Genomic DNA, 27366 nt, shown 5'->3' with positions numbered 1-27366 from the left:
CTCTCTGGATCCCAACCTATCATCCCTCTCTCTCTCTCTCTCTCTCACTGCTCCTCTTTCGTAGACCTTCTCTCTCTCTCTCTCTCTCTCTCTCTCTCTCTCGCTGCGCTCCTCGTCTCGACCCGACCATCCCGTCCAACCACCACCACCACCCCCATCCTTCCACCAAGCTACAACTCCTACGTACCGAGCGACCCTCGAGCTATCTCCAAAATCATCCCTTACATTCTAGAGCTCGGCGCGCGCTATCCTCCATAGAGGATAGAAGCGAGTGGAGTCGGACGTCGTCGACGACGAGGCTGAAAGGGGGAACGAGCCAGGCACGGGAGGGTTGAAACGAGGGTAGACACTAGCTGGGGATATAGGTGGGCATACTGGATACTACGGGAAAATAAGAGATCTTGCCGCACGGCTCGCGATACGAATTACAATGGCCAACGGCGCTACGAGGGGGGTTGCGGGCGACCCACCCCTCCCAGCGCTGCTCGCCCGACGTTCTCGTTTCTTACACAATTTCGAGTCGCGTCGCGGTAGTCGGAATTTTGAGACGACCGGGACGCCCCCGGATATCGTAACCAGCTTCGTCACCCCCCCCCCCCTCGCGATGGGGAATAGGGTTGCGCGATACGGGATGGCACGAGGTATTTGTTAATAACTAGATTTCCACCCCCGAGGAGAATCGGCTACGAAAGGTCGGAGGCTGCGCTTGGAACTTTTGGATGCTCTCGTGGCCGCGATTATAAGTACAGTGGTCGAGGGGGGTATGTTTAGGGGTGCGTGTAAGGAATTCTAATGGTGGGGCGGGGTAACTCTTCTGGGGTCTTGACTGATTCAATGTGTTTCTTAAATTCGCGTGGGTGCTGAATATTTTATCGAAGTGTAATTTATTAGATTACGCTTGAAAGTAGGGGGATTAGGGCGGACCGATACTATATAGGCGAAAATTTAAATTTGAATTTTCAGTTGGCTTGGGTGCGGGATAGTTGTCTTTTGACTAACCAAACACAACTGTAAAAAAATTTTGGAAAATATTCATGTCTTCAGGTTCCTTTTTCTCCTAAAAATGATTATATGATTATATGATTGTATGATGATATGATTATATGATTATATAATCATATAATCATATAATCATATAATCATATAATCATATAATCATATAATCATATAATCATATAATCATATAATCATATCATCATATAATCATATAATCATATCATCATACAATCATATAATCATATAATCATTTTTAGGAGAAAAAGGAACCTGAAGACATGAATATTTTCCAAAATTTTTTTACAGTTGTGTTTGGTTAGTCAAAAGACAACTATCCCACACCCAAACCAACTGAAAATTCAAATTTAAATTTTCCGCTCGCCCTAATGGGGATGTATTTTCACTCGGTATTTGATATTAGGTTTCCCAGAAAGTTTGTGCGGTTTTTCCTGAGCAGTCGTTTCGGCACTTAGTGTCCAGATGTTTTATTGCTTGCTAATATATATATAAAGCATTGAGAGTAAAAACGGACTAACCCACATTGAAAAAAAATAATTTTTCCTATTTTATTATTATTGCTACTAAGTCAATTTCGCAAACAATGCGGGTTAATCCGTGTTTGCTCTCAATGCCTCGTGTGTGGTACGAAACGCAGGGAGAATTGTGGAAAAAGCAGCCGGCATTGGTAAACCGAAGGGCGTCTTTGGTTCCGCAAGACAACGCCAGAATACATACAACCAAAGCCACGCTGGAAAAAATTTAAGAACTTGGTTGGGAAACTAGTAGAGCTGCCAAGTACTTGAAATTCAAACCGAGTGAAACTCGATTTTTCTAACCGTGCCAAGTACTCGATTATCCAATTGATACTTCGAATACCTTGAATATTGAAGCAAGCTTGACAGAATTCGATTTTTTCGAATGATTTGAGTGGCTTGAATGTTTAAACGGCTTGCTTTGTCGATTTAGAATTACTCAAAAATTCTAATACCACCCGAAAATTCGTTATATTATAAATTATAATTATATATTATTCTGGGCGACCCAGATTACCGAATATGTACTAGCACTCACTGTTCGATCGATTATGTTCAATACCCACTAATTTCATTTGACGAATCTAAAAGCATTAATTTTTCAACTCGCACAAACATATGTATATTATATATAATCGAATTCAAAATTATAAGAATATTATACGAATAGTATAAATTTAACTTCCACGCATAATAAATCCTATAGGTACATACGTATTTTTACATATTTTTATTCTATTTTTATACTGTTAATAACAGTCTTTATTGCCTTTATGTGAGACACTTCTCAGTCTCACAAATGGTATTTCGAATATATTCACTTGGTATTCACTTGCATTCGTTTAAAAAGGGTATAAAGTGACACAACATATGTAAATAAAAAGCCTAAAATACTACGAAACGCGACAGTATCTCATGTGAAAATGCGCTTACTTAAAATGTTGGTGTCACTGCCATATTTTGAGAAGACCCACGACTCTGAATGGGTATAAGATAGAGAGATATATCTCTTTCCTGCTGAATTGGGGTGGTCTTTATTGCCCTTCACCATTTAAACTTCCTTTCGACTAGCACTGGGGGATGTTACATAATCTTCTGATTGAACCAGAACCTTTGCTCTACAAAGGACATGAAAAGAAAGTGTTATGTGGGGTTGTGCAACAAACGGATGTGAAATTTTGAGTGGATAAATAAGTTGAAGGTGTAGAAGAAGATTTGAGCGAAACAGTGTTCACTTTAGAGAGAAATGGCTGCGTGAATCCGTCTAGTAGATTCAGCTAGTAGTATAATCAATGTTTGGATAGACTGTTACTGGCAATATTTAATGTGCTGTTTTTATATTTGTATTTATATAAAGTAATCTGTTACTGGTGCTGTAATCATGATTGGAAAGATTTTTCATGAATATATAAATTGAAATTTTGGAATTGTAGTGACCAAGTTGGAGGAAAGCAATTTTGAAATGATGCAATTCGTTACAGACCAAATCTACATCGTTTGAAAAATTTAATCAATGTCAGGGTATTGTGAACATACTTAGAATAAATTTGAAAATGTAGCTAAGGCAGTTGTTAATTTTTAATAAGACTTGTCAATACAGGAATCGATGAACATATACCTATGGTGTTCTTTCTAGCACTCATTGTTGGGACTAATGTTATAGATTTTCTGAAATTCTCTCTTTTCTCGAATTCACTGATTCTTCTGAAATAAAATTTACTACAAAAGTTTATAAACTAACGCACGTCTATCCCATGGATTTTCACAGTTGTGTTTCTTAAAAACGGATGCTTATTTGCAAAAACTATATTCTGCACTTATAATTAAATTTTTATTATAGCAAATAAACCCATTCCTAATCATGCCACCAATAACAGACCACTCCATCTACTTAAACATAGATATAGGAATTCATCATTAAATTCTGTCAGTATAAGTCTGTCAAAGTATTGATTATACTACTTGCATTATTCCATCCAAACGAGTTTCAACGTAAACTGTTATGATAAACTTAAAACACATTTTGTTAATTTATTCTTGACACTATAATGGACCATCGGTAAATTTATTGATGCTTTTGATGCATTTAAGATTGCCATTAGAATATTTTATTAAAATATCTTTGCAAGAATGTACCTACTAATTAAGTCCATGTATTATGTCGATCGATAGGTGCAATAACACAACTAATTTCGCAACATATGTTGTAGATTCATTAATTTATTTTCTTCACGTTGCCATTGAATAGTATCGAAACCTGATACAATGCATTTAGATTCTGTATTAAGGAGTCATTCTACTTGGATCGGCCACAAAATTAAGCTACATTTAAAATATTTTTTCTCAGTAAATACGACATATAATGAAATAAATATTTTTGGTATTTAATAAGCTACTCTTATATTATACAAAAAAAAATAAAAAGAACATTTTTTCATTTGTTTTAATTGTTTTTTTACTGCGTCAATATGGCACCTAAAAGTGTATCTTCGTGGCGCAGGTGATTTCCCGGCTCCGGCTTATCTGAAACAAAAAATTCGTAAAGTTGCTTAATCTGTATGAGTGTCGCTATCACCCGTAGCTCAGTTAACAATTTTTATCGAAAAATAACCGAGATTTTTCTCGGGGAACACCTGAGAACATATCCTTTTGGGTGATTTGTCAAACATGTTTTTTTCAAACCAGTGTCATTGTGTTATTTCTCAACCAAAATGTAAATATAAAATAAAATAAATCATTATTTTTTTAAATAAAAGCCTTAAAAAATCCTAACATCATTCATTATCGCCACGCCTTAATATTTTAAATGAAAGAAGAGTGTACTCATTGAAGAAATCCAACAGAATATATTCGAACCTTGTATGACCATTTAATTTTGTCACAGATGTAACGAAAAGTGTTCAGTAAAATTTTACAAAATGAGAATATCAAAGCCAGGGAATTGCCATTCCAAAAATGAAAGCAATTACTTACTAATAATTTTTCTGACACACTTGCAACTTCCCTGCTTTTATACATTTTATATTCCTCCTCCGATTTGTTCCTTCTAACGGATACTTCGAAATTTTCCACTACGTGCTTATCCCACTTCCAAAATGTTGCGATTAAAGATAAATAAAATGTTACTTTAAATCAGTCAGAACTGAATTGATCCAATAATTTCATTTCCCCATTATACAAAAATTGTTATTCGTGACAATACGAGGTAACGAATTAATTTTCACAAATGTTACTCAACAATCATTAGCACTCCCAACTACGGCTGTTACGAATTTTCGAATATTTCAAGTGTTCGAATACCAGAGAATTCGAATTTGAGATTCGAATTATTAAACGTATTCGAATATTGGGAATAATCGAATAAATAAATAAATAAATAAATTTCGAGTTCTACCGAATCTGAACATGAAATATTTTTTCACACTTTATAGTGAAATTCTTTTCATATTGTCTTTTACAATTATTTGTTTCTCAATAATGTTCGAATATTCGAAGACATTATTCGTATTATCCGATTTTCTTTATTCGAATTATTCGAATATTCGAAGACATTATTCGTATTCGAATTATTCGAATATTCGAAGACATTATTCGTATTCGAATTATTCGAATATTCGAAGACATTATTCGTATTCGAATTATACGAATATTCGAAGACATTATTCGTATTCGAATTATTCGAATATTCGAAGACATTATTCGTATTCGAATTATTCGAATATTCGAAGACATTATTCGTATTCGAATTATTCGAATATTCGAAGACATTATTCGTATCCGAAATTATTCGAATATTTGGAGCTCTACTACCAACAAACCTGATCCAGCCTCTAATCCCATTGCTAATCCCATTACATCTCCCGCAATGGGATACTTGAATTCTCCATCAACAGCGATCTACGGCGCGGTGGATCGATATATCGGTATTTAACACCGCCGAGAAGTCTATATCCAAACACGTATGCATGGTGACGAATGAATCGAGCCCAGCGCTGTCGAGTGGCCAGGGCAATTTACTTTTTTTTGCACCCAACCCCGTTCCCCTTAAGAGGAAGCCTGACACGGAGATCACGAGGCGCTCCGCCAAGAACAATGGACGTCACGCACGGGTCGCGAGCCAGGGGTAAAATGTTAAATCGCCGCTCGATCGAGTTACGCCACTTAAGCCCCCGATAATATGGTCACCGTCCCGGCGACAAGGCTTAATCGGTGAATCGAACCGTTGAAAATGAAAGTCGCGAGCGAGACGACGCTGACGTCGCGACGGATTTCGGTGTGCCGCGATGCCGCGTATAAGTGTGCGTCCCGCGAGGAAAGTGTAGTCCGTTCGTTGAAATCTCCGGGTAGAGTTTCGGCGCTTCTTATCCCTTCGGCGACGGATAGGTTCAGTGGCGGAAATGAGCACTGAATATCGCGAGCGATATACAGTACCTGGACAAATAATTTTCTCGGTTTGTTTACTATTACAGTGACCGAATACTTTTATCATTCACAGTTTTGTTTTTAAATTCAAAATATATATTTGGTGTTAAATTTGTCAATAATTTATTTATCATCCTGTCCTCTATAGATTATTCAATTTATTCAGTGCAATTTATCTATGCAAAAATTTATTGCACCACTTGAATACAGTAGTATTGAAAAGTTGTCAAACTCTAAAGATCCATAACTTTGTTAAAATATGTTCTAAACTGTCTGTATAAACAGTAAATTAAAGCTTGAGATTTCTACTTTTTGTCCCCTTCGGCCGATTTCATTTAAGTCAGTGGCCAAAGGGTAAACGCCCCTCTTAAAGGGGGGCTATCTGATTATAAAAGTTTCTTGACGTTTGGCAAACGTTACAGCCTGCAAGCAACAGTCTCTGCAATTTTGACGTATACTATCGGAAAGTTCGATCATTTCCCTTCAAAACAAGCATAACCACATTGAAAAAGGACGTTTTTTGACAAATTTACCGCCATTTAAAGAAACGCCTGCATTTTTACGGTTTCATGTCTTTCATGCTTACACATTTTCGGTTCTACGTTGAAACCACTCTGCAAGCTACATTTTCAGATTCCCCGCGATTATTGAATTTTATACTGGTTAAAAAGTTCTGTAATGTTTGGAGAAGGTAGTGATACGACGATCCAAAGTTAGGAGAACACGGTGGGTGACTTGTCACTTCCCAGCCTGTCATGCAGATCTTTTTGAGTTACGAATCCACTATGTGGTCGAAATTTATTATACCGAACGGGGGGAGGACTTCTTTCTCCAGTTTGTCGAGTGCTGTATGCCCCCCAAGTTCGACTCTCACCGTCTTTAGACATCCTGTACAAAGGAAACACAAGGGTTCCCACAACGGCATGGACACAGAAGCATCAGCACGCATTCTTTGATCTCTCATCTTTGCACCAATTGATTAGACGTCAACGTTAAGAGCCGAAAGATTGCGAGAAACGTAGAGGGGGCGGGATGGTCGATAGCCTGGAGCCGCAAATAACATCCACGAGCCGCGAGATAGGGGAGAGGGGACGAGGGAGTTAGTGGACCGCGCGGATAAAAACGGAAAGGGAAAGGAGAGACACTCCGGTTTCTTCAAATCCTCGTTATTCCAGATGAGCAGAACGGACGGCAGCTGAGGGAAAGCCACGAAATATCCGAAGAAAAACACACTTCCCGGGGGGGAGAGGGGGCGAATCGATAGCAACAATGCCGTGGCAAATGCACGAGGTCTCGGCTGGCGAGAGGACGAGGGGCACCGAGGAAAAGGGGGGCTTCTCGGGCGTGCTGGTGGATAGAGGGATCCGACGAGAACGAGGGTGAGAGGACAAGCGGAACAGGGAGACAGAGCTATCCGGGAGAGCATTAAGAGGGAGAGGGAGAGGGTAGAAAGCACGGTACGAGGCAGCCTTATTGGAATCGCGGAGAGGGAGGCGACTTTTCCTAAGGGCAGACGGGGGTGGAACGAAGAAGACAGGTAGCGAGGAGAGAAGAATAGAGGAGATGGGCAGAGGAGGGACAGAGAGGACCTGTGGACTTAGAGGGAGAAGGAGAGAGAGAGAAGCACCTAGTTGATAGGACGAGACAGCTACAACGCTGGCAACAGCCAGATGGGTAAAGGCTGCATTACCTATGGTGCCTCGATGAAACGATCCTTACTGAGAGAGAGTCAGGTAACCCCGCCGTATCCCCCCCCCCCTTGCCCTCTCTACACGTTCGTTAAAGGGGACTCGATGATTCCATCCCCTTTGTTCGTGATATTAAAGTACGTCAGAGGCGCCTCTGCTACCGATCCCCTTCCCCACGGCTAGAAGTGTCAATTGCGTTCATTGTTCGTTCATGGAACAGAGGATCGAACTATCTTTCTTGTTTCCTTGTCGGATCGCTGACATCGAACGACGAAACACCGTGCGTTTCGATGCAAACGCTGCCACTGAACATCGAGCCCACCATTTATCTCGGGCCCTTTGTCGTTGAGGGATTGCCCTTTAGGCGGGCTTTCGACGTTGGGGAGTATTTACGGACGAAGGAAATGAATGAAATTTGTGAGGATATTTTGGGAGGAGGGGATTCTTCGAGGGAACTTTTTTAAGATTCTTTTCGGATAGAAGAGTGCAAATGTGGCGAGGAATAGTGAGGCCTGTAGCGCGCATGCGTAAGTAAGAGGTGAACACGGTGCTGCCCTCTGCTGCGCATGCGCACGTAGGAGGTGGAGACTGTGCTGCCCTCTACTGGAGCCTGTGCTGCCCTCTACTGGAGACTGTGCTGCCCTCTACTGGAGACTGTGCTGCCCTCTACTGGAGACTATGCTGCCCTCTACTGGAGACTGTGCTGCCCTCTACTGGAGACTGTGCTGCCCTCTACTGGAGACTGTGCTGTCCTCTACTGGAGAGTGCATACTAGATTGCCCTCTACTAGATTCGAGGTTTGCTGGATCTATATGATATTTCTTAACTGTTCTTGTACACTACTGCTTGGCATCCTATGTATAATTAATATCCTTTTTTTTATTATTTCGTAGATTTATCCCTTAAAACATAGACGTGCAATTACGAATCAGTCTTTGCAGTCGTAAGTACTTAAGTTACACCGTAAACAATTGCAGTGCATGATATTTTATGCAAGCCATATGTTCCTTGTATTCCAATCAATAGAAAATTGACATTTTATCATTGAGTCCAGGTTTGCCAAGCGCGATATGTTGCAACATTTTTCAATTTTAATAACAATTTTCCAGAATATCAAATATAAATAATTTCTGTAACCAGATATCCAAAGATAAGGGAACTGTGCTTAACGCTACTCGTTAAATACATTTATCAATACTACATAACCAAAAATCAATAACTTCTACATTATTATGTTATCAAAAATATCTGGAGATGATGGAAGGAAATGAAACGCAGTTTCAGATTTAGTGATCTCATATATTTTCCCATCTGGTTCGTGTGTGCAATTTAAATATAATAAAATAATAATAATTAATAATTAATAATAATTATAAGGATAATAACTGTCACGGTGATAATAATGATAGCGATATTATTCGTACATATTACAGTCGCGCGGTTTCTCTTACCCTTAACAACTAGCTGCGCTATGTTACAACGATTATATACAAAATAATAGATTCGGTGCTGTTCAACACTTTTCGAGTGTCAGGTCAACGTCCCCAGTCTACTTTCACAACGCTTATCAAACACTTCTAATATGAACGTGCGCGAACATCACGCGCCTGCGCATCACCTTGTCCTCTCGAGGTTCACCGGCTAACAAGCTATATGTTACACGAAGAACTACCCGCTAGCTTTTAATATCATACACGAGGCTACACGGTCAAATACGAAAACGTTTAGTGTCGGACAAATCCTCGACAAGCCGAGCATCCACCGACAATTCCGTCAAATCTCCAGGAAATCATCGTCACTGGACCCTTCGTTACAACCACAGCCTCGTTCAACGAAGTCCCCAATCGCTTACATTCGCTCCCTTCCACCGAACATCAACCAACTCTTCCTGAAAAACGTACTATACTCAACCGCAATCAAGCGTAATTGTGCGCACTGTATCCATAATTTCGAAAGGTTCAACCGAAGCTCGCAACCTGTACCACCGAAAGATGACTAGGTACCATTCAGAAGTTAACGATTCGCTATAGAATCCACTTCCATTGCTCAGTATTTACAACCAGATCTTCTAGCAAGTTGAACTCCTCAGAAGGAATAGAAGAACCTTTCATACATTCCATTTTCCCAATTGCAAGGCCCAGTTGTCGCGCTCTTCTGAATGCTACCGCAGCGCGACGGCTTTTCGGTCACCGAACGGATGCAGGAAATAGTGGCAGGTCATCGAGCTACGAGGATCCCTGTTCGATGGTTAAATATTTAGGCGATGTCGCAGCTTGACGATCGTTTCTGTCAAATCCCGTCGCCCATTTTGGAGGCTACGTAACGATCGGATCTCTAAATATCGACCGGCTCGGCCAGCAAGTTCAGTTTACGGCCGCCGCGCCCGTAAATTCCGTGACACGCGCGCGACAGTCGACCCATATTTCGACAGACTCACGAATAATTCGTCTTGTTTAGCCGGTTCTATATCGGGAACGCAGAGCGATCACCGATTCAGACTCGGTTAACTGACGTTGACGCCGGCGAAGTAATTGATCTTATCCGGTTTAATAGATGATAGCGTTATCCGACGGTTTGAATGGCAGGTTGGGAGAGGATATTGGCGGCGTTAGCGCCCCCTTGGAAGACCGTAGATGACCTTTGCAGGTGGGACCAGCCTCTCTGATCACTTCGTCATGGAGCATGGAAGGGGATGCTGTTTTCAGGGCTGCTTAGGGAATTAGCGTGGTACTTATTGAAACTAAAAGGGGAAACAATTTGCGTCCTGCTGGAATAAATATTCCTGTATTTTTCTTTTTATGATTTATGGGAGTGAAACAATTGCGGTACTCTGTCGTCCACGGTCTTCAGCAGGGGCAATTGAAATGTTAATGGACCACTGAATGTGAATAAAGCAATCAGCGAACGGAGAAGAAGTACAGACATCGACGGAGCTTCTGATACCTCGGTTTGGAACATAATTACCGCGGTATTTGTAGCTACTACTGATCAAATTCGTTCCAAAGTTTGCGATTTAACTCCTTCCCCTCACTCTGCACAAATATTCCTAAGTTACTCAGCGACACGTGACACAGAAGACAGAGTTTCCTTTCAGTACCTAAACAAACCTATCGAAACAATTTACGCATCGGTATATCCGTTCACCTAAAGTTCTCCAAAGTCCAGTAGCCATCATCAGACACGTGACAGAACCGTCACGATTAATAGGTGCAGCCGGGCAAGCCAATATCCTGATGCTTCTTCTTCACAGACAAGCCTCCTCTTCCATTCACGCGTGATGCTCCCCGGTCTGTACAGAGACCTCAGAGCCCATCATCATGCCGCTGGACAGCACGTTGGCCACCGTGGGCAGGACAAGGGGGCTGGGCATCGTCATCGAGGGTCTGAGCCTCTCAGTGAGCGCCAGCATCACTTGGCAGTGCAGGTGCTGGATGGTCGCCAGTAGATTGAGATTGGTATCAATGAGCCCGGTGGCGGGTGAGTATCTGTCCCTCTCCACTGCGTCTACTTCCTCAAGGTGCTGAACAGTGGCGCAAATCTGCTCGTGCTCGGTCTCCTTGATCGCGGCGGCCTTGTTCTTCTCCGCCTGCAGCAGCCTCTGCTGGTGCTTCAGGTACGAGGTAGTGATGGGAAGACTGTAGTCGATGGGCGTGTTCTTGGGGTCGAGTCCAGGGCTCCACGGCCTTGGCAACGGCTGGCTGGGCTGGGGGGACGGCGTCCGACCCTCTGGCAGCATCCTTTTCCTCTTGGACGAGGCTGAGCTGCGCGAGCTCGCTCTGTCCGACTCGGGGGTACGCCTGGACTCGGGCAGGATCTCTGCGCTTGGCAAAAAAGCGCCGGCGACGGGCTCCTTCTTCAGCAAGTTGCTGATACTCAAGGGATTGTATTTCTCCTCCTTCTCCTTGTCTGGCTTGTCCGCCGTCGCGCTCCCCTTCGGGTGCTTGTGGTGCCTGTAACTGTACAGGCCCTTGCCCTCTGCCGCGTGATTTCCCTCGCGAAGCTTAGGGCTACTTTGCACCGAGGTCGTCGACGTGGTCGTAAGGGCGCCGCCGCTGAGGGTTGGGTTCGGGCTCAACGGTGTCGTCGTCGACGTCAGTGTCGTGGTCGTTATCAGCGTCGTCGACGTCGACTGTGATTGGTTCGACGAATTCGTCGGGCTCGGGGTACGAGGGCGTCGTTGGCATTCCGTGCAGCCCAGCAGAAATCGCGTTACCGCCTCGCGGGGTAGAAACGCGTACGTCTCCGTGATCTGGAACAGAAGCGTGTCGCCACGTGTGAGAAGAGTTGACTCGTCATCTGGTGGGTTATTTTATTTCTTTCTTTTTGTACCCTTTTTTAGGTTTGTACGATATCTGGGGGTTTTCAGCTGCCACAAAGCAATGTGGAGTTAGTGAAGATATTCTGTGGGCATGTTTTGAGTGGATCCTGATTCTGGTATAAGGAGATAACTACGAGTTAACACGATTTAACACCATTTTTAAACATACAGGGAACTCTTTAATAAATAAACGGCCCAGTCAACAAAGTGAGCCGGAACGATTTAAAAAATCTCCAAAATCCAAACAATTATTAATCTTAATTAACGGTCCGAATGACCACATGGAAGTCGACGCCTGGGTCAGTTTTGACCTGTATAAACTATCGTACTATATTCATTTTAAGCAATGTTCTGACTCTCAGAGAAGTAGAGAAGTAAGTTTTCCGATTTCTCAAGTTTTCCTTACTACTATTACACTCGGTAACGTTACGCTTGGGTTCAAAAAGACCCAGTACTGCCTGCCTACCGCTTGCCGAGGGTTAAATGCCAAGAAAAAGGATTTAAAAGATATGTAACTATAAATACACTGATCTTCAGAGAATTCTGATTGTCAACCACCCAAATGCAATACCTTCACACTCGTTAGTCCACCAAACTTCCGACCTAACTATTCCACACTTTGGGTGGAGGGCGCCATCGACTCCACCCACTCTTCCCCACTCGAGCATGCGCACTGGAAGCCTCACTACTCCTCAATACACCCGCAATCCGAAAGCTGCAACCAATGACCCACCAATTTCCGTTTCTCCCACTGCACGAACGGCCCCAGACTAATTGCCCCGTTATCGCAAGCAGTCCTCGGGTCTCGACCATCAAACATTTTCCATGGAAATGGTCAGAACGCGCGAGGACTGGATTCACAACGGACAACACGGGTGACCCCTTTCCTTCCACTGTCAAACGTTACCGTCACGTGGATCCGTTTCGCGAGGAACGCCCACCAGGGAAAATTCATGAGCAGTAACGGAACTTTGATGTCTTTGCGAGAGGAGGTATTTAGCCGGAGGGGGATGTTCCTCTGCCTCTTAATAGGAAACGTTTCTCTCCAAGGAGGTGGAGGAGCGGCATAACTTAATCAAGGATGGGACGCTGCGAGCCGAGAAAGGCAAAGCTCTCGACGTGGATGTATGGGTGTATACAGGGTGTCGCGTTTAAATCGATCCACGCGAATATCTTCGAAAGTATTGGTGATATGGGAAAATGTCTCAGAGGAAAGTGGAACGGTTTTAAAGGTCATATAACCTGATATTAATACTTATTTTGTAGGATGTGGAATAGTAAAGATACGGAGGACAATTTTGTTTCTTTAAATGGCACTATGCATTTACATACTTTGATGTACATTTGTCGATGCAGCTCTTTATGTACTAGAAGTTTTAGAGTGTTTGTGTAGAAACCCCAGTGATTTAGGTGGAAATTAAAATATCTCCCAAACTACATAATAACTCTTGGGTGCAAATATCTTCAAAACTGTCACAGTGGAAATGTACAGCAGATATGATGGTCAACTTCGATTTTATGAACAGGAAGATCTAGTTTTTGATGTATTTGTTGGTGCAGCTTTTATTAACTAAGACAAAGTGCAGAGTTATTTAAGCCAACATTAAAATATATGAGAAACTAATAATTTTTCAGTACAAGTATATTAATACTTTTGTACAGTTAATGCAGGATTGCATCGGTTAGTTGATTGTAAAATACATAATTACATTTAAAACACAGAATCGACCCGCACATCTCCTTCGCAACTCCATCTACAAAAAGGCTACTGACATTAAATTATGTTCCTCTCGAAAATATTTAACTTCTACGTGAAACTTTTTTCGATATCACCAATAGTTTCGAAGATATTCGATTGATTTAAATGCGACACCCTGTATCCGTTCCACGCTCCTCTTTACGTGTGTACAGGAACCACACTGCATCGCGAGGTAATTTGATAAGATTTACTTCTGGGGGCTCGACTGCGACACGGAGAAAAGAGCCGTGGCACAAGAAACTGAGATAATAGCTTTTGGATCAACGTGACACAGTGGCAAACTTATCGCGAGCCCCGGACGACAGTCTCGTTTCGAAGTTTGATGAAAGAAGATTCTGCAGTTCCCGATTGGAGAGGATTAATCATTTTTCCGAATGTGAATACGGGGCACGATAAATACGGGACGATTTACTGTTAATGGAATTTTGGAAAATGTTGAGAACAACAAATTTTGAGGAACAAATGACTAAGTAATTTTGTTACAGGTAGGTTGGTTTTTAATTAATCTCGCTATTTACTACGAGACAGTTTGAGCCACAGTAGTTTTTGCTCACTTATAGACATAACATCAAAACGGAAAGTTTAATCACACTAAAAAGTGAAAAAGACTGCATTCTCTCGTTAGTTTTTCATATTTGTTCCTAAGCTTTTAGAATTATTTTGTACTTTGGTATTGTTGCAGGTTAAATAAAGTCAAGAAGAAGAGGAGGATTAATTATTGATAGTACTACTAAAAGATGAGGAGAAGGTAGTCTAAATCATCTCAACTATTTCTAGGAGAGCATAAGATAATTTAAAAAAATTAGAATATTACAATTTTAGAACTGTTTCTAAAAAACAAAAAGTCGCAAGAAATTCTCATTTTCAGAAAAGGCTTAAAACCTGGAGTGAGTTATCCCCTATTTCTGCCTGTTGCTGTTTAGAGCCTCTATGTATCAGGAAAAATTTATTTCACATTTTGGGATTTGTATTTTTTTGCATTTTTTTCGAATAATGAAGATCGTCTTTATTTATTACTTTTTAATTAGTATTGAATTCAATTTCACAAAAAAATGCACTTAATAAGAAATCTGACAAGTTCCTCGAAAATTATAATTTAAGATATAGCACCGATAAAGTAACGATTTAATGTACTTAATTAATAGGCAATTATATCAATCAGTTTATCGCGTCGTCAGAGGTTTCGTGATAAAACTGAAGGGTGCTATTATTTCTCCACGCTAGGAAATCGATATCCCAAGGACTAAAGTATCAATTAACCGCAACTCGGCACCCTCTTGCGTGTACCGTAACCCCCAAATCTCACAGGCGTCTTGCATTACACTACACCCTAAACTTCGTCAAACCCTTACTCGACAGTCACTCCATACTTTCATTAGATCTTCACTAATATCGTGACTCCAAATCCCGCGAACATTTTACTACCCTAAACTTCACAAAAATACAATCATCCTGCATCAGTGCATCTTAATTCGTAAAAATTGACGTAAAATGTACCATTCTAACACGCTACTTAAGTGTGCCTTATAAGTTTATCACTACACACCCGTCTCCATTTTTCATTATTTATCCCCATCTTCATTTCTATTTTCCACTATTCCCTTTGTTCAAGTACGGAATTGACGAAATTTGGCAATGGGAAAAGAATGGTGCCATTCTATTCCTCTTGAACAGAGTGTGTACCAATCTCTACACGCTCGTTGCTCCAAATTCCCTCAACAAACTCAACCCTTCACATTCACTCCAGTCGTCAAATAATTTGGTGCCAAAATCGCTACCTTCCCTGTCTATATGCGCACGGGCCATTTTTACTCTGTCCGTACATTCAGGAGTTTACTGAATTAAACAGTGTGAACCACAGATTTCAGAATGGGACGATAATTGTTTTTTAAGCTACTTCAAAACCAAGAACCAAAGCACTTTATTATCACCCCGTTCAGCGCATCCAAAAACTCCGCCCCTAACCCAGATCCTCCCCCAAAAATGTCACGCCAGCTCATCGACAGCTCACCTTTCGCAAAAACTATCAGACGCACCCTTGCAGCCCCATCGACCCCATAAACCATGCCGAAACCATCCCCCTCGAACTCGTCACTTGAAAGTATCTCAACGATCCGACGATTCGCGGCTTGCAGCGCCGACTTAAACGTAAAACGGTTTCAGGGTCGCGGGCGCGCGCGCGCGCGAGTACTCCATCCTAGGTGCACGCGTGCTCGCCCCCTACGTATGTATGCGTCTGTCTCAGTGTGAGTGCACGAATAAGCAGGCAACGCAACAAGTGTCCTGAGGTTTTGAATCACAAGCAGATCGCGGTGCTCGAGAGAGAGAGAAAGGAGGGATGATGAGGGAGGCAGAGGAAGTGGAGGACGCGGTTTGGGGTTGGGTGGGGCGGAGGAGCGGGACCGGGCACGGCGGTGGGAAGGTCGGAGGGGTTGCAAACAGGGGAGAAAGAGGAACGGACAGGCGGAGAAAGAGGGCGAACCGATCGGCGGCCGCGAGGGGGTGGAGCGTGTCGGGGAACAGATATGATACCCTCGAGGGAGGTTTGCGCGACGCGACCGCGCCTGGAACACGTGAGATGACGTGTGGTATCGAGTGTTCGACGCTTGAATGCCTCGCCGCCTTCCCCGGGGAACGGTAAATATCGCGTGTCGCGGCCGGCCATGCAAGAATTCGGCCTGACGACGATACGGACCCGGGGTCACCGCCGCGCGGCTACACCAGCCCCTGGGGGGCACGTTCAGCGGCGTCGATTGAATTCTGATCGCGTCAGATACGTCCTGGGTGAATTGTTTTTCGTGCCCTTTCTTTTGGAGACAGTAGGTCTTTGGAACAGGCTGGTTAACTCTAGAAGTGACGCCAACCTGTGTTACTACGAGAATGGGTCAGAAAGGGATACCAGTCCTAGTGGTGGAAGTTTGTCTGAGGATCTGAGTACCTATATAATTATCCGTGATTTAGGAAATGTTTATAAGAAAGGAATCCTACATGTGAAGTCGGGAATTGTGCCTCTTAGCTAGAGGTAGTCTCCCCCACTCAGGTAGAATCTTGTTAGATCATAATTATGTACCAGTGACAGTCGTAGAAGCACTGCAGAAAATAGTAGGTTGTTGGTTGTAGGGTATGTTGGAAAATGTGGGGGATCTAAAAGGGGAGAATGCCTCCTGCTTATCTGCTTTAGCGATTTAATTAGGATAGTGTTATCAAAAAGGAAGCTATTACGCGTTTTACCCCCCTCTATGCGTCGTGTATTTTTTTGCGGGGTATGGGAAGTTAATGTAGCATGAATATAACCAGGGCAAAATGTTTTTATAGAGGTAGAACACTTTGTCAATTGTGAATTATATTAAGCACAAACACCACTTTCATGCTATCATCATCACAGTTTAGTGATCTTCACTAACTCTCACGGTACCAATTTTTGGCATTCTGCAACCCGATTATCAGTTTCTTAGGAAGATTTCACGAGCCACCTGTTTTTTTTTCAATACAGGCTGACCGAGAATCTTCGATTCTGGAGTTCAGTTTGGGTATACTGAACATCAAGGCTAGGAGGAAATAGTTGCAAGTGCATCATGTTTGAAACTTACCGTCCTGTACGTTCTCTTCTGGCCAGCATGCTTCCCTGGACGACCCTCAAGGTCAACGTGGACAGCATGAATAATGTCGAAGAAGTTCTCCACGATCGCGACTTTTTTGTACACTCTGCCGGGTGGAACGGTGCCTTCAGCTCCATTTAATGCCTGGAATATAAATAAGTTATAATTAATAATCGAATACAAATTCTAAAGAGCTAAATTGAGTTTTGGAGAAAACAGTTCTAAATAGACAGTAGAGTATCACGTTAATTTTAACATGTGTACATGCTATATCCTAAAAATTTATTATGTTAAACTTTGCAAGAGGTTCATTCTTCGCGAGCAGTGAATCGCGCAGTGTTAAAAATTCTCTTGCACACCTTTTCCAAATACGCCAAAATCAAAAAATGCATTTACCCGCTTCAGCGGCATCTATCCCCCTGCAAGCAACCGTGCTGCAGATAAGAAGGTTTCTACCTTCACATCGGAAGTACACCAGATTTCTACAATTCTCTTTTACCACCCGAGCAGTTCGCCTTTACCCACCCTCGGTAACATAAATACCCCTCATATGTGTACCGTAAGTCGGTAACATAGGTTTCTAGTCAAACGGGTAAATCTACAAATTTCTTCCTTTATTTTTAATTGCATCTCCTCAATGCCGATACAATTTAAAGACACAGACGCTGATAGTAACGCCAGAGCTTTTAAACATATTATTTCAGTGTGGTCCAGAAATGCAAATAACCTTATTGCGTAAAGAAAGCGAAAATCAGCATTTTCACTTTTTGCAATTGAAATAAGTAACCTCAAATGCGAAACGGCGGGCTTGGCGCTTCCTTCAAAATCCCCCGTGCAAAAGGAAGATTCGCCATTGGCACATTTTGCGAAAGTTCCACCCAAAATCATCCCCTTGGCCCGCAGGCTTCCCCTCGACGTGGGAAAAAATTCCGAACCGCCACGGAAACTCAATTAACGTCGTGCGCGAACGTCGTCACGGTCCTCAGGCACGGCCCCGCGGTCAGATTGTTCCGGCGAACTTTGCGACCTTAAGAAGTTTGGGGGCGCATGCGCGACATTATTGTCTTTCCCTAAACACCTGTTGAAGGGTAAAGTTGAACTCGTGGGGGCGGGGGGGAGGCTCACGGACTCGGTTAAGTGGCTGCGGTCAGGCAGGATAACAATGCCGATATCTAGGTGACCGCCGCTCTCCTCCCCCAGGCCTTAAGATAACACCCACCCACCCTCCTCCCTCCCCCTAACCCCGCCCGACCTAAGGACCGCGTCGCCGTAATTGGATGTAATCGAGGCGACCCCAGTCCAGGCCAGGCGCCTCTCTATCCCGTCCACGAACGGAAATCGATGATACGCGTGCATACCGAAACGGTTCGATGATTCAATTTTCAGGGGTATGGATCAGCCATTGCCGAATCGGGTGCCCAGGATGCCCGATTCATCAATTAACTTATAGCACTATTTAGCGAGGCGAATTCCTGGGTTCTGGAGACATAAACAGTTGGACAGTACGAGAATTCGAGTTGCTTCGAATATTATTTTTTTAAAAGTCTTGGAAGTTGTGGACCGTTGAGATCCGACTCTAGAGTGCTGGAGGATTTATAGATCTACGGGTATCATACTCCCAAATGAATTCCATGTATCTTTATCCCATCACCGTTAATAGCACAACACCAAAATGCGACTGTCACATCAAGAGAAGCTTCCAAACACAACACTGCCCCCCTTGCAAGGGGCAAGCATTATCTCCTGCAAATCGAATTTATATTTTATTAAATGCTTCTAGTCTAGTACAATCCAAGCTATCCTAACGCTGTTCCAAAAACGGAAATCTTCCCTTTTTTAGAAGGAACTCTGCTATTCGAAACTCTTAAGAGGTCCAGGCGCGGAGACTCGATTTCTGACAGCACCAGCGATCAGCTCCCTCCCATTGCTGGATTATCCACGAAATGGAGATTTCGAAGGACGGGAGCGCGTACATCATCGAAATTAAAAGCAACCATCGCGACCCCGATCCCTCGAACTCCCGATAATCGTAGACGATCGAGAAGTTCCGGGGTCAGGCGACGTCCATCGCCCACCCATCCCCCTTCGAGATAACCGGTCCGATCGAAACGGGCGGGGATTAACCTACTTGAGGGTGTACGCGTCTTCCCAGGCGTGCTTATGTAAACGCGCGCATGGGGTGAGTTTCACGGTTGAATACGCCCAGGCATGAGCTCGGCATTCTGTCGCCTACGGATGGCCGTGTCACGCGATGCGTATTGCCGTATAACGAGCGCATATTCCGACGATATAGCGCTGCGGGAGCAGATCTGTCTATGGGAGCGGCGAGATATCCGCAGGGTTTCATAATACGCTCGAGCGTAACTTGTGAAGGGAATTTCGTTTGTAAAAATACGGGGAGAAGTTCGTGTGTACGCACCGAAGCTATATACCGAAGTTTCGAGACAGTTGGAGTGCATCAAAGTCTGCGGTGGCCATTTTGACCATCTTCGAGGACAAGCTTCTCCACCGCTTACTTTGCGACGAATATCATTGAGACATTCAAACTTGGAAACTAAGATAGATGAGAATCGGAGAGTAGTGGCAACCTGTAAATTGTACATTTTTTCGTATAAAATTTTACAGGACTTATTCCACTTTCTTTTCCCTTTTCCCTCCGCAACTTCAACTTCTTTCCCTGAACACCGATATTCTTCAAGACTACGAGTTACCCCTAGTTACCTCACAAGCAGTTGGGCTCCCGAGGGACACGGAATCCTGGACGAGCTGCTCTTCGCCAGCTCCAGGGATTTCAAGGGAACCTCCCAGGATTCCCTTCGTCCGTTTAATCTATTTACGGAGCAAAAGTCGCCGCGTGAAGTATGAATATTTATCGAGGCTCGACCGTTCGAAACGTCGTAGCGAATAAGCCAAGGGGTCGACGAAAAGGCGGGCGCCGCCAGCAAACGAACCACGACGACCGCACGCGTCTCATTCAGGGACTCCTGCGTCCCATTTGTCGGCGAACCGTGGCAAGAGGTGGCCGGCTCGTGGAAGAATTCTCGTATACGTCATCGTGCATTGCTTCCATCGGGTATCGACCCTTGTTCGGTACAGCTGGATGGATGGATGGGCTGGGATCATGGCGGGTCTCGAGTTACGCGCGCTTAACTCTGGCTTCGAGGGGTTATTGGGCTCGTCGTCAGGATGAGTCAGACATTGGCCATAGGACGAAAAACCTGGATGTCACGTTGCGAGATGTTACATAAACGGTTTTGTGAAATATATACGTATCAGACTAGACGATCTCGCTGGTACTTGGGGAATAATGTCGCCTCTGTTACTGTTGGGTAACTAGCTTTCTGTCAGCCTCCTGTTACTGAGGATTCTACAATTAGGGATGTTTGGCAGATAGTTATAAAATAACTATCACTCTCCATTCCTAGGTTCAAATTCCTACACAGCCTGATTTACTCATACCGTGATTAGGAGTACGATCAACCCCTCTCCACCAAGACTCACGGGCCCCAAAACCTGTCCGACTGCTTCTCCACCATAAACACCGCACTGTCACACATCCGTTTCCCATGTCCCTACCGGAAGACATCCTTCAACAGAATAATCATTCGTACCTTCCAAACAAAACAAACATCAACCCCCACTACGCACCCCCTGAAAATCGCGTAACCACTGGCTTTTATACCTTTCGCCAATGAATTCTATGGCGCAACGATTTTTCGAGATCGGGGCCAGGTAAGGAAAATAGAGGATGCACGATGGGAAATCTCCGAGGCGGCAAGCTTCAGAATAGAAACACGTCAGCGGTGCCATAAATCCGCGTGCAGAGGCGCGGGACGGGCCAAGTTTTGCGGCGCAACGAAATCCGCGTATAGCGGGTGTTTTAAAACCCCGTGGACCACGAGTTTGCATTTTAAACGAACGACCTGGGTCGTAGGTGGAGCAGGGAAAGAGGGCGGGGGATGTGTGCGGGGGTGGAAAACAACGCGGCAGCCACGCAAACGCGCCAGCGAATCGGATTAAAAAAATTCACGAGGGAGTCGGCCGTTGTTCCACCAGCGTCGGGGCGCGCGTGAACCGCGCGTAGGAGGGCGTCGGAGGAATCACATACCGCGTGACTTGCTTCGAAAAGATTTTTTTATCACGCGCCAGCTGATGTTTTGGCGGTAATTGTCTATTATACAAAAGCTCATATTTAAATCGATCCACGTGAATATCTTAATATCTCCGAAAAATTAGATGATATGGGAAATTTTGCAATACATTGACATAGCGGGACCGAACTTCAGTATTGTTTTCCATAGTAATAGTTTTGAAGATATTCGAATGGGCCAATTTAAACAGTACGTCCTGTGTATGGGTCAAGCTTATGAACACATTTGCAAGTCACAATAATTATTATGGATGGCATTAGAGTTAGAATTCCTGACTAGGACTATGATAAGTATACATTTGCTGATAGAAGTGACAAACATGGTGTCGCTGAGAAAGGAGAAAAGTCCTCAGCCCCTTCGGTCTTACACCCAAGAACTATACATTCCACAATCCTTATTACACAAAATGACACCCCCGTATAAATCACTGATCTCCACATACATAGTAAGTGAAAATCCACCATTTTTATTTATCTACACACGTAACAGTATCAATGTGAAATCTTCCCTCGACAACCACATGACGTTCTGCTCCAGGAAATCCTCGGTACCAGTATAAATAAGTAGCTCCCGTGCGCAATACTAAAGGGGTTGGGAAAATTGTCTTTTCCCAACGCATTAGTTTTGCACGCGATGACTGTAAGGGGCTTCCCCACTCTACCAGGCATTGCTGAGGGAGTAACACGCGGTTTCGCCCGAAAACCAAAGCCTCCCGTGGCACGGAGCACCCGTCAGGCCTGCCTCTTCGTCGGTGACGCAACGGAGCGGCGGCAGCTGACGTCGATGATCGGGGAAGCGGTCTGAAAATAGTCGCGTCGTCGTTGGGACGCGACGCGACGTTAACGGGGCTGTCCTGGCACGCCAGGCGGATCTGGGCGGCGCGGGATGGGATCTAACGGCTCGTTGTATCCATTGAAACGGTCCCGAGGTGGCGGCGTGTCATTGCATAACAACGATACTAGGAAGTGGCCGCGAAAGTGGCACGGGGTATCATTGCGGCCGGCCGTTAAATATTCTCAACGAGGTCGGATTACTTCCATTACGCCAAGGAACGACGACTGTACCGGCGCGGCGGCCCGAGAGGAACGAGCCCGCGAGAGTACTCGGAACTGGTCCCAGGGACTGGATACCCCACACTACGCGGCTCTCCTGGAACGCGTATCAGCGGTGGAAGGAATCTAGTGGGGTCGTGGAAGCAGCAAGAACTGAGGATCTTCGACATAAGGGCCCAAATGCACATTTCCTATAATTCTTGTTCCCTTACACCTTATCACAGGATCAAGGAATACCCCTTGTTTGTCAGCCTGATGATTATCTGTGGGACCCTAGATCATTCCCTGTTTTCAGTTTCAACAGGCATATTGGTGCATTCCATAGCCCACCACTGCGTAGGTGTTACATCTATTGAACTACGTCACATACTACAGAGCTCCATTAATTAATGTACGTTGTTTTACAGGTTATACAGTGATATATTTATCATCATTTCCCCTAGAAATCAGTAGGTGCCAAGTCAGTAGCAGATGTCCCGCGGTAAGTGTCAAAGAACACACCTGACGGCCCGCACTCCCCAAAATATCGCTTCACACGCCACTTGGGTGTGCCTCGTTATACCTCCCTATATCCCTCCCATTCCGTAGGCCTCAATCTATCCGAGGCTATCGACGTTTGTTTCTCGGGTCCCTTTCTTCCGCAGCCCCGTGTGATTGGGTTAGTTTTGGTTTGTTGGGACAGGACACTGCGCGAGCCGGGCCACCCAGTAGCCATTTAGATAAATGACCCGGCCCCTGTTGAGTGCTGCGGGATGCCGATACTGGGAAAAAGGGAGACAGGCGGAGGAGGGAGAGATGGCGAGAAGGAGAGATGGATACCGTGCGAGAGAAATGGATGTATCGGTGAGGGCAGCAGGGAAGAGGAGGAGGACCAACGTGGTCGTAAACAGAGACGTGGCGGGTGGAGGAAGAGGAGAGAAGGCAGGAACCCGAGGTCATACTCGCCTCAGGCATAAAAAGTGTTTGGGTTTCGGTGACGGAACAAAGAGTCTCTCAGCCGCGGATCCTCCTTTCACGTTCTCGTTTATTTGACGAGAAACTCCCTTCCACCTTGCCCGGACCCCCCTGCGCGGCCAACCTCCGTTCACGATCCAACGTAAGCCGCGCCGATATTTGTTGATTTTGCCCGACGCGACGTCTGCCGTCCCGATAGCAGGCCACCCCGCCTACTTTATCCCCGGGAAATTCGAAGGCTCGTTACTGGGAAACGTCCGTTCGGGCGTTCGACAGCGACAGCGACAGCTCGCATGAGGCTCCCGACCGTGGTGGAGAAAGCTCGTTTCGTTCGCCGGCCGATTTTGCTTCATTTTTTCCCGTTTCTTTTTTGGAGTGGCGCGAGAAGTCTCGGCGATCCTGTTTCTCGCGGCGGTGTTTCTTTTACGAAGCGATCCGAGGGGCATGGAAGGGAGGGTCCGAGGTATCGACTTTCCTTCGGGCTCGTGGCACTCACGGACCCTCTTGGACGCGGGAGAGCGTTCGCGAGTAGCCGGAACTCCGAGGAATGCTCTCGTAAAGCGGCCCCGCTACGAGGAAAGGCTCTCTGCGTTATCCGCGAGATTACCTCCCTTCGCTAATCAGACGCCTTTCGCAGCAACGCTTCATCTTCGAAATTGGCGGCGGCGTATATATCAGCTCGACATCTTTTCCACCGGGTTTCATCCCTTCCCGCGAATTGCAGGCGATAATTTTGGTTACCAACAGTGACGAGTTTTGGAGGAAGCTTCTTGGAAAATATGGGGATGGGATTGTACAACATCTGCGTGATGGACGCAGGGAAGGACTGAAGTATCTAATTCGCGGACAATTTATGGATTATTTTTAAGATTACCAATATTATTTTTAAAATTGGGATTTCTTTATTTCGTTTATATGTTTGTGTCCAGAGGGTCTGGATCGATTGTATCGTCGGAATGGTTTGAAATTATGAATAAAATGTAAAGCAATAGATCAAGTATGTGTTCATTCTTTATATCCCATACCTATACCCCATCTCCACAAACATCCAATATATTTATCCTATTCCACATGGCTGACCATTTCTTAAGAGCACTTGCATATTTCAGACTTTCCGTACTTTCTGTATTTCTTAATATTTACCACACATTTACACATAGGTATGTACTTTCTTTGCAATTCATACGCATTTCCCACATATTTCCTGTACACTGTCGGCACATTTTTCAATTGATTTGTGACCCACCTTGGACTCGCAACAATGTGACAAATCGATTTTTGGCTCTCTCTCTCTATTTCGTGACAAAGTTGCCAAATGGTTTTTAGCTTCGCCCCTATACTTTCCACGAACTTCCCACGTGCTACGGATTCAACTCCCACGCATTTCTAGACGCGTCCCCCGAACTTTCCATAGACACAGTTCCGATGCACCTCCCACACAATTCTTATCCTTACCCCTCACTATTCCCACAAACTTGCCACGAATATCCGACGCTCTGCACTTGCACCTCCCACACATATTTCCCATGCACTTTCCTCGGACTTCCCACTATTAACACATCCACAGATAGTTTTCACGCATTCCGCAGACTCTGGCGACACCCATGAAAAATCTCCAGTCCCGCGTCAGACTTATCCAATAAATCGAGTATATCTCGGTCTCGACGACTCTAATTTGACACTAGTCTACGACATTTTTCGCGTCTCGTGAGGGACTCTCGTTTTATTTATAGCCGAGAACGCGCTTCGTTACCTTTCCGCCGATTATCGATCCTCGAGACGCTAGATACTCGACATACTTCGCCGCGCCAGCTCTCCCTCGCCACTGTCTCCGTCTCTCCCTATTACTTACGGTGTTACTTAACATTTCACCTCGTCGTTCAAAGCAACAATAAAAAAAAGGGTATAAATTCTTCCGCGTCGCCCGACCCGCTCTGCGCGACCCGATTCCACGCGCTGAGAAAACACGAGGGAAAAAAGACGCCCGCGCGGCAGGGTCGGGTTTGCCATCGGTTCCCATGGATTTTTTGCGCGTCTCGCCTGTGCTCGAGCCGCAAATCGCGCGGTTTTATCGGGAGCAAGGCCATCGTGGTCGACACCTCGCGTTAGATACTTAGGAAGCCCTGAAACGACGTGGCGGCTCCCTCGATCTGTTTTTTTTTTTACACACGGGAAGGGTCTTTTCACACGTGACACTTTGGTGGCTAGCCACCGCTAGCCAGGACACATTTCCCATCGTGTGTTTTCAGTATGTTATTTCGTAATGCCTCATTCACGCGCGAGCGAAACAAGTAGGCAGGGTAACACTTCAGTGTCTTTATCACTGAAAGCGTTTAACTTTGCTCCTGATCGTGTTCCTGATATTCGTTCATGTCCTCTGTTCCCTCTTTTGAACGATGAATATGTAGCTTGGCAATCGTTCATACGACTTCTCATCTCGAACTAGCCTTACAAAATTTAAAAAATTTATTTTCTTAAGGAACGATTTCCTAACACCATCGAGTAACTACCCCAAGTCTACGTTCCTCTATTAAAATCGAAGGGGTTATAAATTCACCCTCTTCTCCTACTCCTCTACCTTCTTCGCGGGAACTACACTATTAAATATAAATAGTGTGGGTCAAAAATGGACCTCCCATCTTTCAGGCGAAGGTTAAAATCGTGGGGGGACTCTACCTCGTCTGCTCGCTCGGGCCCCTCGTCGTTCCAAGTCCAAGTGGCTCTCTGGATCGCTAACGACGAGGCGCGAATCGATACCACTCTCTCACTCGCTCTCTCTCTCTCTCTCCCCCTCTCCCCCCTTAGTCGACTCACAGCCAGGCGGCGACCTGGAATCCGACACGGCGGCCCGTGACCGGAAACCGATCGTGTCGGCCGCGCTGGCCGGCCCAATCATCCGAAAAGCCGCGTCCGGCATGTCTGCAACGCCGATCCCGGAAAACCGGAACCTCCAGCTACTCCCACTGCCGACGGCCTGCCCCGCCCTACGTCCGCGCCGCTATCAAGATACCGCGGGGAACGTGTTCCTGCCTGTCCGCGTTCATTATCGACGCGCACGGACGTTTTACGGCACTTCTGCCCGCGCGCGCCGGATTGATTTCGAGATTTATGGCCGACGGGGCTTTCGTTGACCAGGCCACGTTCTTCGGGGACGATCGCTTCTCGTGTAGAGTTGTGCACGGACGGGGTTGTGCTAGGTCGGGAAACTTATGATGAACCCACCCGCTAATGGTGGATAAGTGGTCCTAGATGGCTTAAGTAGCCAACATGTTGAAAATTAGGCGGAATTAGTTTGCACATGTTTCCCTTTTTGCTCAGCCCTCTTGTCTGGTCCTGAACGTCGCTTTCTTTTGAGACAGGGGGTCTTTTTGGCTTTCCTTTATCGTCTCATCACGTAGAACGAGCGAGACTGCGACAAAGCGACAGAGCCTGAGTGCCCCTCCTGCTCATACGCAGTGTCTCATTCGCCGCGGCAACAGTAGAAGTGGAGAGGAGAGCGATCATCTTATTTCTAGCCAGAAGCTTCGTTCTTCTTTGGAGACGACTGTTTACACTGATGCTAGTATAGTTGCTTGTGTTAGGTGAAGAGGCAAAGAATTTATCCACTTTTAATCAACGTGTTCCTCCAAACTTACACCGAATAATTACCAGGCCTAAAGCTGGCGCGTTGTCCCGTACCCATCGATACGGTACCCGTTCTCCAGTTGGGTAACATCAATTATATCATCATCCTCGTTATTCCTCTCCAAGAAGGGGCACCGTGGAACGCCAGCCGTGTATCCTCGTTGTGATGCAACGGCAGAAACCGAAACGCAAGACGGCGCAGAGAAAAGGCGAGGTCTCGGTGTGTCCACGTGCGTGATCGGTACCCTGCGACGTAACGGCGGCGGTGTA

At 45.0% G+C, this 27366-nt stretch overlaps 1 protein-coding gene and 1 long non-coding RNA gene across 3 annotated transcripts in view; one reads left to right on the top strand and one right to left on the bottom strand.

Moving 5' to 3' along the window:
- Positions 1-8917: 8917 nt before the first annotated feature.
- LOC143375975 (uncharacterized) overlaps positions 8918-27366 on the bottom strand; it is a 79126-nt gene continuing 60677 nt past the window's right edge. For both annotated transcript variants that reach the window (XM_076825723.1, XM_076825724.1), the window contains exons 3-4: positions 17307-17459; positions 8918-11888 (exon numbers count right to left, since the gene is read on the bottom strand). In XM_076825723.1, the coding sequence (XP_076681838.1) occupies positions 10908-11888; positions 17307-17459 (1134 nt within the window). In that variant the 3' untranslated portion in view covers positions 8918-10907. The remainder of the gene's footprint in view (positions 11889-17306; positions 17460-27366) is intronic.
- Positions 22274-24432, top strand: LOC143375993 (uncharacterized). Its single transcript, XR_013087013.1, has 3 exons — positions 22274-22854; positions 22926-22999; positions 23201-24432. It is a non-coding gene; the product is annotated as an uncharacterized LOC143375993 (long non-coding RNA).

This window comes from Andrena cerasifolii, chromosome 13 (assembly GCF_050908995.1).
Source record: "Andrena cerasifolii isolate SP2316 chromosome 13, iyAndCera1_principal, whole genome shotgun sequence".
In the NCBI taxonomy this organism is placed as follows: Eukaryota; Metazoa; Arthropoda; class Insecta; order Hymenoptera; family Andrenidae; genus Andrena; species Andrena cerasifolii.
The sequence above is the reverse complement of the archived record's forward strand: the minus strand, read 5'-3'. Positions and strand labels throughout refer to the sequence as shown.